This window comes from Pelmatolapia mariae, linkage group LG13, assembly GCF_036321145.2.
Source record: "Pelmatolapia mariae isolate MD_Pm_ZW linkage group LG13, Pm_UMD_F_2, whole genome shotgun sequence".
NCBI lineage: Eukaryota > Metazoa > Chordata > Actinopteri > Cichliformes > Cichlidae > Pelmatolapia > Pelmatolapia mariae.
The window spans coordinates 6,157,326-6,175,199 of record NC_086238.1 but is presented as its reverse complement, the minus strand read 5'-3'; the positions used below and the strand labels follow the sequence as shown (position 1 = coordinate 6,175,199).

Below are 17,874 nucleotides of genomic sequence, written 5' to 3'. Positions count from 1 at the left end.
ACCATATTTTTAAATACCACTCAATTTTAAAAATTTCATGTTCAAACAGTATGGAACATGAGTATAATATTCTTGTCCCACATTTTACAGTAGTTTCCTCAAATGCAATTTAAAGATAATTATGACAAGGAGATCCTTTGGGGTTTTTTTTTAGCTTACCATGGAAAACTACTACTAATTGAAATTAATGGGAAGCTTCTGGACAAATAAAGGATTTCGATGCACAGCCACAGCCACAAAGTCTAGTATTGTTAGGCCATTTTTTCCATGATGGCACCACCTGTTGTATTATAGTTGATATTTATTTTCTTATATGTGCAGTTCTTGAAATTTACTGTCCATTTTTCCAGACACATGTAAGCATTAGAGTTTGTCGCTACCCAACAAATGTTTGATCTTACTATTAGTGAATACTGCACATTTAGTCTACAGTGTTTTCAGCTTTCAAAGCACTGAGCAAACATTTACTTTTGCCTTCGTGTGGTTTTCCATTTGTCTTCTGTTGGTAGTGCATATTTTTGGCCTTTTGGGGAACACACTGTTTATTGATGGATGGCAGTAGGTCTGAAATTGCTTTTGCAAACTGTAATTCACTTGAAGCATGTCAAAATGCCTTATCAGAAGATTTTATTCCCAAAACAAGGGCACTGTGGGGAAAAATAAAACACTACACAACATTGCTTGCCAAAAATGACTATTTTCTTTACAGAAAAATTACTGAAACACCACGATCCTTTTGGTGTATGACTAACTAATCTCCTTTATTTCCTGTATTTTCCAGTTTTACCTAAATTGCACGATCCTGAACCAAATCATCATACCACACAAGCAAAAAAAATCAAATTGAATTGCTTCTAATTTCAATTTTTTCATCATTATTTCTATGTTTTGGGACGTATCTTCTGCCAGAGAACACAAGATGAGTACTAAAGAAACAGAACAATGCTCAGCATGAGTAATGTGTCAGAAAACTAATCAATAAAGACTTTCATTCCATTCGGTATATTTGATCCAACTTGCATTATAGATTCCTTAACTTCACCATGAGATGGAGGGGAGGGAGGGTGGGAAAGCAGAGGAGAGGTTAATGGACGGTGGATGAAAGGTTTTCTGGTCAGGTTAAAGATCGCTCTCTCCATAGAGGGCAGTGGAGAAGGCAGTGTAGTCCAGTGCCCCGGGTGGTGCTCCATGACCAGCGTAGGGTGGCATCCTCATGATGCAATACTCTGCTTGTTCAGGGGGAAGTTCTCTCCTGAGCTCCTCTACAAGTATATAAGGCTGTGGACGTGGAAAGGTAATTGCATTTCAGATTCATACTCCCATTTTCTGTTTTAATTTGTTTCTCATCTACAAAAAAGTACATCGTAAATCGGTATGACGCGCAAATCCCTGGAAATAATGACAGGAATAGCTTATGCTAAAAATATCTGCCCATATGCCAGTAAGCCCCATACACACCTTATCAGCAGCCAGGATCCGGAAGGATGCCACAACCTGCTCGGCAGTGTCTGTATCAGCAGTCTCTCTGGTCATAAAGTCGATAAAAGACTGGAAGGAAACGATTCCCGTAGCATTGGGGTCTACCAGCATCATTATGCGAGCAAACTCCACCTCTCCCTGAAATAGGCGAGAATGAAGAATCACAATGACTGCATGTATGTGTGACTGTATGTGTGAAAATCAAACAATTGCAGAATTTACTAATAACACAGCTGCATCCAACCAACAGTGAAGCGCCTTACCAAGTCATATCCCATGGAGATGAGGCAGGCTCTGAAGTCATCTGTTTCCATTGCTCCATTCTTCTTCTACAAACCAGACGCCAAATTTCAGAAAGTGTTGTCAGAGAAATACAGAAAAGACTGAATACCAAACATTCTAAGCATTCAATATAGCCTCAACATGAATTTTATGAGACAGGCTGCTCTGCTATAAAATAAGTTACAAAGAGGAAAACGGCTGTATATTTCAGTTTCCTCATCTTTTGGCTTGTTTTGGTAAAAGTTGAAGATTTCATGATAAAAAAGCTTAAAAGATAATATGGCTCATGCACGTGCATTCACACTGAAACTGTGCGCATGGAAGTTGGAAACACAGATCCAAAGCATTCTATCAATCACAAAAAGCTACAGCATTGTCAGTTTTGTAATGAGATTGGAATTTGTTGGGTGTATTATCCAAGCTGTTACTCCATCATGGTGAGGGGAACCAGTATGTGGCTGTACAGATGTGACTTGAATACATTTGAGACATGCTTGAGTAAGTCATCTATCATTGAAGTTTTACTGTATAAAAAGAATCTTAACCAAATATATATATAGAAATACTTAGATATTTTTAATACTTTCACAGCAAGATACCAGTTACTGTTTGGAAATGTTTAATCTTCACCTTTAGTCCTGATCAACCTTCAGATTAAATGTAGGGGTGGCTGCAGAACATTGCACTTTGAGCTGGATGGGATTTAGCATGTATCAGAGACAGTATTTAAAACATGGATGTAGCTTCTAGATCTGAAAAGTAAAGCCAATGAGGTTTAAACCTGCTTTCTTTTTCATGCAGGTTTACAGCCAGACTTTATGGGCACAACTGCTAGGTTCAAGTAAATAACTAAAACATAATTTGTAAATTATGGTCCCCATTAGAGTGAGGAAGGAGAATAAAACGGTATGCTCATTGGTTCATCAATCACAAGTCATTAGCTAATGAGCATGCGGTGTTGCTCAGCTTCATAGAGAGATCCAATCCTCGCTCATCACATCCCCTTACAAAATACTGAGACGGCAGTGCCAAAAAACACCCAGCTTTACAGAGAGACTGCACTAACCAACATGTAAAGCTGCTGTGGCTACATCCGTGTTTTACACAGTTTATGGATGTCACAAATACCACATAAGAGTTAACACCTGGGTTTTGATGCTCATAAGCTCGAGACACATCTCTCAAAACTGGGCTACCCCCTGCTCTTCTTCTGAGCTACTGTGATTGCTTTACATCGGCCACTGGAATAGGCAGAAAATGGCTCTAGTGAAGTGAAATGGCAAAACGCTGTACCCTGTCAAAGTGGTTGAAAGACGATCTGAACTCATTCATCTGCTGCTGACTGATGCCCTTAGCGTCCCGGGTCAGGATCTGGGTCTCAATCTCATTGATAGTTCGGGCGATGGTTGTGAGGAGCAGCTCCCACCCAACACGGATGTGCTGTGTTGACAGACCAGCAATGTTAACAGACTCTGGAAATCCAAGTTTATGTTGACAAACCTACTTTAAGAATCAGTGTATTTTTCTATGTATATGTAGCTATAAAACTCAATTTCCAGTACCTCCATGGTGTAGTTGGTGTGTTTGTTATCAAACACAAGTGACTCCTGGATTAGCTGGTGGTCTCCCTCTAACTTGTCAATATTGGGTTTATAAGCAACTATGACATGCTCGATTTGCTTCAGCTGGGTCATCTGGTCCTCCAAGGTGCCGCCTATCTCCAGGGAGCAACGCCCTATTTCCTGTTAGGACGGTACATGCCACGAGGTCAACTCGGACCAGTTTTGATCATAAGATGGGGCTCTTAGAGCCCCATCTTATGATCAAAACTGGTCATGAAGAGGGTTTGCTTACTGAATCTGCAAAGAGCCAATTACATGTGACTGACAGTAATTTTACTCTGTATAAGAACTATGAAGTGGGTATATACATGTGTGTATAAATATATCCTGAGTAAATTTACTTTGTATTATTCAGATATCATCATCATCATCATCATCATCAGGAATGAAACTGCTATTCTACTTGTCTAAGTACAATGAATTAGAAAATAATCCTCTTCCATTTCAGACTTTATTTGATTAATGTAGAATTTGCTTATTAAGCCTGTATACTGAACCTCCATCCTGGTCTGTATCCAGGGCCCAATCAGATTAGCCTGGGCAGCAAACTGCCGTCTCAGCCTTTCGTTGGCATGCTGGCGTGCCATCTCCTCCTGGAGGGCACTATCTCTCTGAGGAACCAGCTTTTTCACCTAGAAAACATGCACAGATACACAGAACAGATACATTATTGCTGGTTGTATAAATTACATTTTTATTAAGAGATAGTGATTTGGATTGCAAACTTGCTAAGTGATTGCTGACTCCTCTGTCATAAAATATCAGTATTAGTAAACAATGATAGTGTTCTCTGATGTCCACTATCTCTATGACTACCCTTTAATATACTCTCTGAGTCTATAAATCAGTTTGAAAACTGTAGCTACCTTTTCCCACTTGTTGAGAAGCTCTTCAGTTGTGATAGTGCTGTAAGGGTTGATAAAGCTGGCCTTGATCCCATAGCTCTGTGAAATTTTCTGCACCTCATTGTGGATTCCCAAGATGGCCTGTCTCTCTGAATCTGCCTCGGGAAGAGTAGCTTTGAACTGCTCATGAGCTGCGATTAGACTCTGGAAGGGGAAGCAGGAGAGGAAAGTGTTCAAATTTTATGGAAATGTCAATTTTGTCCCAAGAGATAACATTATGTGCTGGGTTTTTTAGGGTGTGACAAAAAGAAACATTGCGCACTATATAGCATTTTTTTTTCAACACAACATTATATATTATGAAACCCAATCATGAGGAATCCATTAAATGGGCTTATATGAAAAACTGTAAAATTACACTGTGATCACATTATAAGCACTTAATGTCAAAGGCTGCTCTCCTCAGAATATAGTAAACTTACCTGAACCTCTTCAATAGTATGCACTATAAACATGTCCTGCAGATCCTCCATCGCTCCTTCCATCCAGTTGTTGAAAGGAGCAGACCTCTTAGCAAATTCTAGGAACAGCTGATCAATGGTTTCCAGCAGTTTCTCTGTGCGCTGAGAGGATTACAAAACATAACAGACATGTTTTATAAATGTTGAAATCCTAAAATTGTCACAATATCTAATCACAGCTCAGCGTTACGCTTTAGCATGACTTAAACACCCTCTCACCTGTTTTGAGAATGATGGCAGTGTGCATAACTTTCTTTGACTTGTTAACCCCAGCTCCCAAGTCTGGCTTGGTTGTTCCTGACAGAGTCCCTCCCTTCAATGGGAGATAGTTGGAAGTAGAAGATGGAGATAGACAGCCCCCTGTTCCTGTCATTCAGACTTAATCCTTGGCCCTTTTCCCAGGCCCTCACACATTTGTGGGTCTGGAATGGCCAGCATGGCTCAGAGGAAGTGGCTAGTGGGCTTTTAGCCAGTTGCTTTCTGGATATGACATCTACATCCATATCTCTTTTATCCCCTCTACCCTTCTATTTTACCTTTCTATGCGGGGCAGGGATTTTAGAGGGGATCCAGTTATCTGTCCCCTTCAATCACTTGTCTCTTCAACATTCACATCAGTGACAGACACCTAAAATGCTTTGACTAAAATTTTAATTGAGTTGGCGTTTGATGGTAGTTCAATGCGTAGAACATTAGCACACTCTTGTGGGGACTTAATATATACAAAGAACTCGAGAACTTTTAAGATCTCTACAGCTATAATGGATTAATACCTAAAGCCTTTGCCATAAATCCCCTTCAGTCATACACTCACAAGTGAAACTTTAATTTTGTTCTTACCTCCAGTGCCTCTCTTCTCTTCTGAGTCAGGGTTCCCAGCTTGTCCCATAAGTCACAGATGCTTTGGCAGCGCTGGTTAACAGCAGCAACATCATGGTAGTCCAACTCACTAGGAAAAGAAAAATAAACCTGTTGTGCCATTTTTACTTCTGGAAAACAGAGCCCCATCCACCCACCAGCACTGGTTAAGAGTTGTGGTATATAGAATATATAGTATGATATAGAGATATGTAAATCCTACTGCATGAGAAAACTGTATTAAGTTGAGGTAAAATAACAAAGACTGAATAGTCTTTGATTTTCTTTTCTGTCAGGAAAGAAAATTTGAGAGCAAAGAGGACTGCAAGATGACTTTAAATTAAAGTTTAACACATGAAAAAACAGAACATATTCAGCTCAGTCTTGGAAGAAAAAAGGGCTCTTGGTTTTGAACTTCAGAGCGTTTAAAACTGCTTGAATTAGTATTCAGGTTTAGGCACTCATTTACAGAAAATGCACCACCAAAATCATCACAGTGTTGAGACTCTGTCACTGCTTTCCCTGGATGAGCATCTGAAGCTGCACTTTTAGGTGAAAGTTTAAGTGACCTCAAAGGAAAACAGTGAACAGGGTTCATGTAGCATTTTATTGAGATGTCATTCAATGGAAAAGGTCAAAATACACCATATGGTAAACTACAGGAATAAAAGAGTTGCCTTAACCCCGGACCGCTTCAAGCTATTTGAAAAAAATAAAAATTAAAAATGCTTTTTGTCTTTGGTAGAGTCTTGTGTGCAGTGGAGGTCCACTGGTAACCTGTGTCCCAGTGGGGGGTGGCTGATGGCTGGGAGATGGTATCTCTCACGGTAGACATTATTCTGATGAACTAGCCTCGTGTTCAGCATATAAATGTGGCACTGTGTAATGAAGAAGCTGACAAATCACGAAGAGGTAGTGCGGCTTTGAGCCAAATGGTGTCTCATGGAATTGTGAAGGTTCCCCAGCTGAGGCATAATGGTTGGAATGTGGATATACATATGGAGGCACTGGCAGAAAGCCTTGGTCTTTGTTTCTCTGTCTTCACCCAGATGGTCATAGATAGCTGCATAGCTACTCAACTCACCAGGTTTGTAAAAGGTTCAAAAGAGAGATGTAGTGCAAAATCAAGCCCACAGGTTTCCCACCCTTACTGTGCTCAAAATTTCCTTCATCACCTGCATGAAATAGAGGTGAAGGAAAGTATATAACTGGCCTAGGCTGAGTTGCTCCAGAGACTGAGTAGGTCCCAGTAAATCATTACACGGGTTCACAACCACAAGCTCCAGAATTAGCTTCAGGTATAGAATTTACTTCTGACCTCGCTGGATTATGCAAAAATGAGACAGCGGTATCATTTGTGTCAGTAGGTGGAGGAGAGAGTGAGCCAAAGAGAAGGACAGCGTGCACCTCTGTGTTAGAGACCACATCCTTAACAGGATCAGTGTCTTTCCAGCCTAGGAGGAAATAATATTTAAGGTATGTGTCCACATAATAACTTTGAAAATATGACTGCATCCCAGCGCATTACGATCTCAGTGAAGTTTTAGTCTTACCTTTAACAGAAAACCAGCATTTTGGTCAACAATAATAATAATGATGTATACTTTATTAATCCCATAGGAAATTGCTTAGTCCTCTGCATTTAACCCATTCACTCAGTGAAGCAGCGGGAACCTACCAATCCAGGAGCAGTGTGTGGAGACAGTATCTTGCTCAAGGGTATCTCAGTGTAGCTGTTTGGTGGATTTGAATCCCCGACCTTCCAATCATGGTGCAAACACTCTACCTACTGAGCTATCCCTCAATAACTGATACATTCTCTTTTTTCCTCAGTGTTTTCAAATATAAAACAACAAACGCTCTGTATTCACATCTATCATTGTGCACTGATTGAAAAAAATCTCAGAAGTCCCATGAGCCACACCTTTCTCATTTCTGAGTACTTAAAATCTTAATAACTAAGAATACCTCTAATAGCTACCTAACTTCTGCCTTGGCATCTAGTGGTTCTTAAGTGGTTAACAGTTAATTCACATGCATTTGAGATGCATGAACCATAGCTTATTTTCTGTGTGAGAGGACAGCAGTGACCTCTATTGCTTGTCACCCATAATTTAGCCCAGTAATCACCGGTGGGTTGTATCGGGTCTAAAGCCAAAAAACAATGCATGTGCATTTGTGCATGAAGTGTGCATGAAAGAGAAAACAAGATTAATTTCATTGACTTTACTATTATTTCTCCTGTCCTGGATTTCAGTGATACGTGACTGCATACATCTACTGTTGGGAGTGCATACTTTAGTTCCTGTGCAATGGCAGCAATCTGCTCCACTCTGTCCTGGTGGGCTGCCAAGTCACTCTCAAAGGCCTCGTGTTTTCGAAGCAGTGCTCTGATTTCTGTCAGTGTGGCTGTTTCGTAGTCCTTCTGGGAAAGGAACAGCTCTTTACCTGAATGTCACATATGAAAAAGGAATATTGAGATAAATATAAGGTTCTACTAAAAAACAGTCCTTATCTGGTCATTGCAGATGCAGAAATTAACCTTCAATAACATTTCATTATGAGGAATCTAAACAGTAAAATGCACTCTATATAAAGTGCTTAGCCAAGATAAACACATGGACCTACAGACACAGAAATCAAAGAGGAAAACAATCAAAAAGGTAAATACACAAACTACAACTGACCGCTGGCCCAGTTCTCATGATTAGTTGCTTTTTGGCGAAACTTTTCTGCAAGGTGGTCCACCCTCTCAAGCCTACGGATCTCTGTAAGAAGCCATTCCTCGAACCCTTTCTCTGCCTGCTCCAGACCCTGCCATGCACTGGCTATGTCCTGTCAACACAATGCAATCTTTAGTGTCTGAACCACAACAGAATTGATCACAAGACTCAATCAATCATGAATGAATATGAAGTTGTGACTTACAGATACCATCTTCCCCTCAGAGGGCATAAAGGCAGGCCGATTGCTGATGCGCAACTTGGTCTGAATGGTGTTGAAGTTAATTTCCAGCTGGCACTTCTCCTGCACTTTCGGGGGCTTGTGCTGGCGTCTGTAGTCCCTGAAGTCCTCCAGCTTCCGTTGCATCTCTGCCATGGTCTTCTCTGGGGTCCGATTCTCCAGCCAGGGAGTGGTGCGGCGGATCCACTCCAGCAGCTGGAAAACACAAGGACAACATGGGAATAAGTGGAGTGGCAAGAGAGTGGTGATGAATAATTGATTTTTCCAGCAGATGGATCTCAGTTTGTAACATCAGTGAGATATTTGAGTTGAGAGAGAAAATTTTCTTTTTGAAGTTTTAATTTGAACAGCCCATAATAAACAGAGGACAAACAAAAATGTACTAATACTGTACCTTAATCACTGTTATCCAAAAAGCACATCACTTTGAAAAATCTTTCATGACACAAAGTGCCATCATTATATTTAAACTTTACCTCACTGGCCAGTCTCTCATATTCCTCCATCAGTTTCTCATTCTCTTGGTTTACTCCAAGCACCTTACAGATCCTGTTGGCAGCAGTCTCCGCCTGAGAGCATGGGGACAATAATAATGTAATTAGATCAGAGAACTAAGATGGCAAGCCATGCACCCACTGATCCTTTTTAATACACCTAATAACATTATCCTCAGAACAGATTTTTTTAAATCAGTATGCTGTGTCTAAATCAAACTGAGTATATATATATATATTTTATTTTTTCGATATTCTCAGAATACCATGGTGCTATTGAAAAACAGACAGACAAAACTACCTGCTCAGCTCCAGCAAAAGCATGGTAAAAGCAGGACACATAGGTCATGATGGCTCTCTCATCGGGCTTGGGGGTGTTGATGATATCTGTGGCATGAAGAGGGATGAAAAGTCAAGGTGGCAGAAAGAATTTAAAGGAAACTACAGCTACATTGGATAATCGAAGGAGATATTTTTTATGGTTTTCACTTCTGTGCAGACATAACAAAAATGCAGTTAGATATGAAGATAATTATATGTGACAGAAATCTATGTGGTTGATATTTAGACCCCTGTGAAGGAGATTCATCCAAAACAATGGATATACATTGTTAGCACCCATTACCATAAACAGGACACAAAAAACTCATATTTTTCCACTACATAAAATATTACCCTCTGCATCCAGCATTTTTGGAATGTCCAGGTGTTTTTCTGCTATGTCAAAAGCCAGGTTCAAGTTCCCCAGAGGATCATCCTAAATAAGAACACAGAACATCACTGTACACCAGTGCCACACTTACAATACCACTGAAATCCATGCAATCAAGGCACAAAACACGTGATGGTCATATAATCTACATGCACATTTACTAGCCCTCAACCAGATCTTTCTTTGCAAAACCTTAGAAATTACATCTCTTAGTTTCCAAAGGAGTTTAATACCAGTTTAATTCTTTATTTGTTGATTAGATCACATTCACAGGAAAAGTCAGTTGTGTCTCAAATAAATACCATTTATTTATCTCCATCTGCCCTTTATTATGAATATGACTGATTTTTTTCTTTGTTCGATTAAGGAATTGATGTTTTAGTCTGTTGCATAAGAGATGATGAAAGAGGAAGCATTTAATAATCTATAACCAGCAGATGTTTATTACTCTCTATACCTCTTCTTTTTTTAATGGAATTGTTTTAAAGAAACGCATTCCTCCTTTTTCATACAAGTTACTGTGACAGGAGAATACAAGTGTTTGACAGGACAGGAGTTGTGCCTTGAGCCAAAAGCTGACAGTGAACCCTCTGCTGCTGATGGGGCTGTCACTAAGAGTGCAAAGGGGTAAAGGGATCATACTATCATGCTGCTGTCCCTATCACTGTACCGCTGTTCTGCAAAGGTAGAGGGTAGGGGTGGTGCACAACATGACAGGGCCAGCTGCTCACATATCCGGTGCAAGAAAGATAGATAGATGGATTGGGTGGTAAACTGATGGCACAGAGGAATGGAAATAAGGATACCTCGAGCCTTCTGTGTGTGTGTCTGTGTATGTGTCCCTGACAAGAGCTGTCTCAACAGGCTTAACAAACTCGCTCACCTGGAGCCAGATTCAAAGGTTGCCTGATGCACAATGCAACTGTCTCCAAGCAGCATGAGCAGAACTGAAAAAGTTCAGGTGTGACTGAGTGTGTGAATATGGATCTCAAAGACACAAAAAGTGTGAATAAAAGGCTGTAGCAAGAAATAGTGTACTGAAGTATATTACTAGCCAGCATGGTTTGTTTGCATTGTCCATTTGAATCATTGTATGTACTTTCATTATTTTCTAATAAAAGTATCACTGTCCTTGCAGTGATTAATAAGTATCACCGTGATGTTATGAGTGTAATGCGTATAGACGTCTTCCTGACTTTTATGTGCACCGGGGGCCTCTAAATGGGGAATACGACGTGACAGCATGGACAATGGCAGAGGTAAAGCTAAGCCTGAGCTCTGCAGGGACTAAGCTCATGTTTCTGTGACTATTCAGGGTTGACTCCAAGTCAGGCCAGTCAGCTGTGTGTAGAAAAGTGAGTGCCTCTGATCACAAAATGAATGAAAAGTCACTCTTCATATCCTTCCAAGGTGGTTCCCCTGCTATACATTTACAGTAACATGGAACATATGGCCTGAGCAAAGTAAATGTTCTGATGTGAGGCCAGCTATGCTGGCTGTGATTTTTTTTAAGGCTTAAAAAGGTAAGAAAAACATCTTTTTATGAACTCACACCTGGCAGTTAAAGCATGACACCTCAAATAGTCCTATAGCAGCCTTGCCCTTTCCATCTGGCTAACACAGCACCTTCTTCCAGGAGAGAAAAGTTTTCTTGTGTATTATCGCTACTTGGCGAACAGGGGAGGGCTGTGAGCTGTGCTCTCTAGCCCTCTGCAAACACGCAGCAAATAAGCAGCTCACCGAGGCCCTCACCTGTTAAATACAGAAATAATGTGAATCCTGGACATCCACTAAACCAGAACATTTAAATGAGACATACATTTTTGCCCTAAAATGCTTCACACTGATACTCAAGTCATTAAGTAGGTTTCAAATGCAGAGAAAAGTCAAGACTATTCAGGATGTAGAGATGCCATATATTTCCACCATGTGGTAACCCCTACTGAACAAGGGAGCTTTTTAAATCTAATCTTGTAATGGGCACAGCGGGTTGCACAAAAACACAGCAATAAAATTGAAATAAAAGTTGCTGTTTTCACGCTAATTATGATGAAATTGTGTGCTAAGTAAACTGATTTGCTTAAGCATAATGAAGCATGAGGCGATACTAAATGAGTGCACTCACAATAGAGAGAAACACATTCATAAATTAAAGCCGGATTATAACCATTAGCCAAATAACACATTAATAACACAACACAGCGGACTTCCTACAAACACCTTACATCACATTAAATCACTGACATGTAGATCTTGTCCTTTGAAATGCCACATATTTCTAAGAATATCCAAAAGAGACACAACACAACACCCCAGGATCGTTAAAACACAAATTAGTTTGTCAAACAGATGACCACTGCAAGCGAGTTATTAGCAGAGTAAAGAGTTCAATTGTGTAATCTTCTAGTAGTAGATAAAGACTTCTTTTCCACAAAGCAGCCAAAACTGTGCTTCTTGTGTTTGCGGAAATCAAAGTGTTATTGTGCAAGCTTGAAACACAGCAAGCGAAACCACACAACACCTTGTTGAGCTTAGAGTAGTCGAGGAGGTCGGGTCTGTGTCTGTGAATCAGGGCGCAGAAGGCCAGGCCATCCTTCCAGCTTCACCAGTCAATACAGAGAATAAACATGTCAGGTCATGAAGATGAAATTCCTCGAGTCCAGCTCCGATATTCACCATTAAAGCACTTGGTGGTAACATTTCCCTGATGCTACCCTCTATTCTCCTCTTTATATTTTGTATTACTAAAGTCAGCTAAAGAAGAACTTAGTATTGATATCATGCTATTAGATGAACCTATTGACCTAACAACCACTACATTATGTTATAATAGATTATAGACACCTGGTTTACAAGATCTAAATTCAGTGGTCACAATACAGTGTGTCATACTCACCTGACATGGAAGTTTTGGACATTAACATTCCTGTAGGGGGCAGTCTTTCTTTGACACCACAGTAGAAGCCCTTCCTTGGCAGATGTTTCTGAGGAGAACATGTATTTGCCATTTAAACATGTGGTCAGCTTTTGCATTTGGCACATACTACACAAGCATTCTGTGCACTGATATATCATAAAACTTGTTTTTGCACAAGTGAACTCCATAACAATGTTTTCATTTAGTTTGCAGGGTTTTTCGTGCACATATATATTATTACCCACCAAAGTAAAGTCAACAGAATTATGATGGAATTTTTAGCATTTTTTAAGTGATGTTTAATTTACTCGAACATAAAATGCACTTTTATTTATAAACTGGCCAAAAACAAGCGGGAAAGATGCTGGTTTTTATTTAATAAAGTAATCCAGTCTGTTGTGTCTATCTATATGTGCTTACTTGCATAGTCAGACGCGAAAATGCCCATTTTACAGGAAAGGTCCTGGTATGTTGTCACGTAGCTTGAAGCATCTATATGTTCCTGGATTGTGTGTGGTAATCTCACCTTCCACAGATATGTCCTGAATGGCGAAGCGGAGGATTATAGTCCAAATCATTCCAAGAGTCATCTTTACATTCCCATCCACAATCTCTGAAACAAAAAAAGTGTTATATTTAGTCTCCAGCAAATTATTTCATAAGCTAAAAATTCCTGGTTCCAACTTTTGCATCCCTAAATGGTTACATTATATTCATACACAGGACGTGCACAGGTACCTTCGGCTCCTATTGAAACCAGTTTGACTCCTTTACTTGTGATGAAGTCCAAAGCTTTGTTAACATTTGCGATCTTATGAAACCGCATCTTCCCTCTATCTGGCTTGGGTAACCTCTCTCCTGCAAACACAATATGGCGTGCATGTAACCTCAGCTAATAAGACACAGAAAGAAAGCTGACTGAAACACTAAAAAAAGGCAAGAAAATGAAAACTCTCTTTAGTGCTCCAACCTGAGATAACTTCCAGCAGCAGCATGAGTTTGAGTCCATTCCTGAAGTCCTCCTCAATGTTTTCAATTTGAACACCAGCTTTCCTCAGGTGGGAGTTACACCAAGCTGTGAAGGTCTAACAGAAAAAGGATTCCCAGCTCAATAAAAATTGGATTTGACTCAAAAACGAAAAGAAATTTACAGCAATCAGTTAAGTTTTCTTCACTTTTGGGGGCATTTTTGTTTAACTGGCAGTTATACTCACTTCTAAAAATTGATATCATTTTTTTAGTGGATCACACTACAAGCCATTCCTCTTTACAGTAAACCTAAACAAACTGGGATCTTCACTTAGGACTATAACCAAATCCACTTTAACCTCTCTGACCGGTGTTATATTTTGAGGTCGATTGTCCATTAGTTAAACATTAGTGTTAAGTTTCAACATTTCCTACAATGGTTCCATTGCTAACACCTATCAGAACAAATGTACTCCATGTTTGGTACTCAAATACTGTAAATCAAGATAAGACAGTCTCATTGTCTTTCGCCTATTTTTATAAAGCCTCTATCAATAGCTAGCAGCAGAGTTCATGGACGCTGAGCACTGTAAGGATGAAAGCTGGGAGCCGACCACAGAGCACATTCCAGCTGATATAAGGTGATAAATTTAGACTGCTCTGCCGTGCCTCATGATAAGAGACCGGGAAGAAGAACGTCAACATGAGTGAATATGTCACGTGGACGCGGGACAAGTTTTCCCCTCACGTCACTTTCTGTCACTATTTTGCCACTTAGAATATGACACGTTGATATGTTACAGCTGCATGGAGATAGCTCTATCGCAGTACACGTGTGCCGTTCTTCCAGAGCACAGGCATTGCCGATGAAGTGTGGAGACAAGCCAGGAGTGAATGAATGATGGGCACATTAAAAATTCTCATTTAGAATAATTTGAAAGATATGCCACAAGGATGAGTAATGGATCTGGATGTTGTAAATATTACCCTCTGCCACACAGAAAATATAAACATTTCAACAGCTCACTATCATTAGATAGAAATCAAGTTTCAATTTGGGCTGCCCAACTATGGCAAAAGAAAAAAAATCATTATTTATGTTGGTCAGTACTGATATCATGATCATTTAAACACGGTTATTCGTAGACCTTGGAAAATTAAACTTTTAAAAAGTGAAGAAAATTGTCTTTTAAGTGACTGAATTTCCTTGAACTTTAATTACAATTCAGCACTCTAAATAAAGAAATAAATGCAAATTGAAAGAAATCTGCCACAGTCTGGCAGAGAATGAGTTCAGGCTTTTATGGAGGGGCAGAAATGAAGGACAAGCATGTTTTGAAAGGCAATGTGGGAGCAGTATTGCAAAATGATGTGCCACAATAACAGTTTCATCTTGTTTTTTATTCCCCAATAATTATTGGTAGAAAAAATTGTACTAAATATTTACACTTTTGCCCATCCCTAGTTTCTGTGTTTAGATGTATGAATCAATGAACTAATCAACTACATAATAAAAAATTGTACAAAAACAATGAGCTGTAATGTGATATTTGCGTATGCTACACTTCCTGATAACATGTTTCAATTTTACCTTTCATCTCCATTAACAGGAGTAGAGAATGAAAGCATTTACTGATTTTATTAAAAATGAATAGTTTTCAGTGAAAAGATAAACTGGGTTGACTTTTGCACTTTTTCCTTTGAGCTTCATTTCCTTTTAAGAAAAATTGTGATTTTAGCCCATGAGAGGAAAAGATCACAGCTGATGTCTATCTAAAAAGAAGCACAGAAGAACATTTTAAATGAGCTAATTTTACATTTTTGTGACTTTACTTGCAAACTTTCTAGATTTATATGTGAATAAATAAATACTCTAGAGTGACATGGGGAAAATATTTTAGGACTTTCCAGTACTGATCCACACACAACCTTGTACCCAGGAGGACTGCATATGCATGCCCAGCCAGCCACTCAGCTTCTCGCCCCGCAGGTGCCGGAGCAAAATCAGAATATTACAGGCATTAGAGTAAAGGCCATCCCCATTCCACACTGAGTGAGTCCCTCGGGTGTGTGTGTGTGACAATGAGCCGCTGCCTTCCTTGTTAAAAAAACTTTGTCTGCTGGTCCTCCAAATCTGGCTCTGCCACTAGTCGCAGAACCCTACTTTCCAAGCATCCCCACCCTCTACTGCCCGGTGACGATTAAAGCTAAAAATATTTATGAATCACATCCAGTGAGGACCGACCCTGTCACTGAACTGACGGATGCCTTTGGGGGCTCACTAGGTCAGAGGCTGGCAGGCTGAGACCTGGAGGATGGAAAATAAAAGCGAACTGGATGCTTAACATTTTGGAAAGACCTAGCCACATCAGCGGATCATGGATGACTATTTTCACTTGGTTTAACTTAGATGAAGGATATTCACTATGTGTCCGTAACATTTCGTCACTTTCGCTCAATGAAACCCAGCACCCTGGCTGTGCCTACTCTGCTCTGTCATCAATCTCCTTGATGAACCCATATGAATTAGGTAATAGATTAAAAAAGGGCTCCATATAAGCAATAATATATAGCAACCACAACTAGAATTAAAATAAGCTAATTGGACCATGGTATAGGAGATAATAGTTTGGAAAAAATGACAATAGATATCAGTAATGGAGCAATTTTGTTCCATTTTCAACAAATAGAAGCTGCAGCACAGTGTGGGTGCTAATATTGAGCGTCAAACTGGGGCACAAAGGAACAGAAAAAAACTCAAACCACCCTCCAGTGACCACTTATCAACTCAAAATTAGATAAACAGTGGAAAAAATAGCTGTGTATATGGACTATGGTGTTGCTGCCTGGTGTTGCCAAAAATACAGTTTTATCATCCCTGCGCAGGCCACAGGAGGTTATGAAGGGCATGGAGGAGCTGATGGACTCCAGTTGTGCAAAGAGCTGCAGTATAAGGTCCCAGCCAATTTTTAAAGCCCTAAAACCAACTGACGGTGTTGGGGGCCGAGGCTATATCGAGTCGAGTTGGTGCTGGTACAATTTTTCTACGTGGTTTCTATAAACAAAAGAATTCCGCACCAAGGACACTGGATTAACCCTACTAATGCCTTTTGGTCCCGAGGTTAAAATTAGACGGAGCGTCCATTCTAATCCCAAGAGCGTCATCATGTGTTAGAAGCATCTGTTGACAGCTCGCATTCCTCGCGTATCAGTGGAGAGGCAGCAGTCTGGAGAGCCGCTGGAAGGTACAGCTATTGTTAGCTGGTACCCACCACCGCATCCGTCCCTCAAGGCTCACGCACTGGACCCTATCTGCGTCAGACCTGCGGCACTTAGCGAGGACCACACCGGAGGTTAACCAATGCCACCTTTAAAAATAAAACTAAACGTTACGTTTACCAGAGGTGGGTGAAGTAACCCCAAAGGCCACTGACGTCTTAAGGCAAAATTCAAGCTACTAAGCCATCTTCTAGTTGTGGTTGTATAACTTGAGTACCTCTATAACTTGCTCCCGACCCCACTGAACTATATTTTGGGTAATGTCTATCAGTGTCAAGAATAACAGCTACCTTTTTTAGCTGCCCTGTCCCAACATCCAAGAACAAACTGTCCAGTAAAGAGATCAAAATACTTCAGCAGCGTGACTTGTCGCGATGAACCCGCTGAACTGTGGTTTTATTTTGACAAGGTTAACCGGAAGTTTATCCCCCCGACACGGCGTGCTTAACGTCTCTTCAAGACTTTTTTTTACTGTTAGCCCAAAGTTATGAACTGTGCTACTGTGTACATATGTAAAAATATATTTTTACATAGAATTATAAAAAGAATTACCATAAAACCTAAAGTTCCACAATTCTGAGTAAGAAAAGGCATTGTCACTGACATGTTTAACTTCTCTCTAAAATAATATTAGCTAACGCTCGATAGTTTTAGACTTTTTTCAGAAACAGACAATTTTTTTACGTACTTTCCTCTGTTGTTGTTCCCAGGCAGGGTCTAGTAACATGTCCCTGTCCCACTCTTCCTCCTGCATCATATACTCATCCTCGTAGCCGTTATCATAGTGCACCGTGGTCTCCACCTGGGTCATCATTTTGCCGATATTTTCTTTCTTTTTGTTTACGTCGAAACTCAAATGTTTTCCTTCAGACTATAGGAGATTTAGGTCTAACTGCCGAGCACAGGAAAAAAAAGTTCCTCTTTTCACAGAG

The 17,874-nt window shown here is 40.0% G+C and overlaps 1 protein-coding gene across 1 annotated transcript; it reads right to left on the bottom strand.

Annotated features, from left to right (window-relative positions):
- Positions 1-1,102: 1,102 nt before the first annotated feature.
- Positions 1,103-17,823, bottom strand: actn2b (actinin, alpha 2b). Its single transcript, XM_063491141.1, has 21 exons — positions 17,631-17,823; positions 13,665-13,779; positions 13,433-13,552; positions 13,221-13,307; positions 12,674-12,761; positions 12,299-12,377; positions 9,741-9,822; positions 9,367-9,452; positions 9,048-9,140; positions 8,536-8,766; positions 8,295-8,442; positions 7,905-8,055; positions 5,590-5,698; positions 4,711-4,851; positions 4,250-4,432; positions 3,881-4,015; positions 3,324-3,503; positions 3,055-3,201; positions 1,743-1,808; positions 1,459-1,617; positions 1,103-1,278 (listed from the first exon to the last, which is right to left on the bottom strand). Exons 1-21 carry the CDS (start codon positions 17,754-17,756, stop codon positions 1,120-1,122), a joined length of 2,685 nt encoding a protein of 894 aa, XP_063347211.1. The 5' UTR covers positions 17,757-17,823; the 3' UTR covers positions 1,103-1,119.
- Between the last annotated feature and the right edge of the window lie 51 nt (positions 17,824-17,874).

What these genes read in the sequence shown, in the direction of transcription:
- actn2b (XM_063491141.1), bottom strand. Translation starts at nt 17,756, where the DNA reads ATGATGACCCAGGTGGAGACCACGGTGCACTATGATAACGGCTACGAG. An exon ending in ATACTATTGAAGAGGTTCAG is followed by an intron (nt 4,433 to 4,710) that starts GTAAGTTTACTA and finishes TTCCCCTTCCAG; the next exon opens with AGTCTAATCGCAGCTCATGA. An exon ending in GGATCCTGGCTGCTGATAAG is followed by an intron (nt 1,279 to 1,458) that starts GTGTGTATGGGG and finishes CCACGTCCACAG; the next exon opens with CCTTATATACTTGTAGAGGA.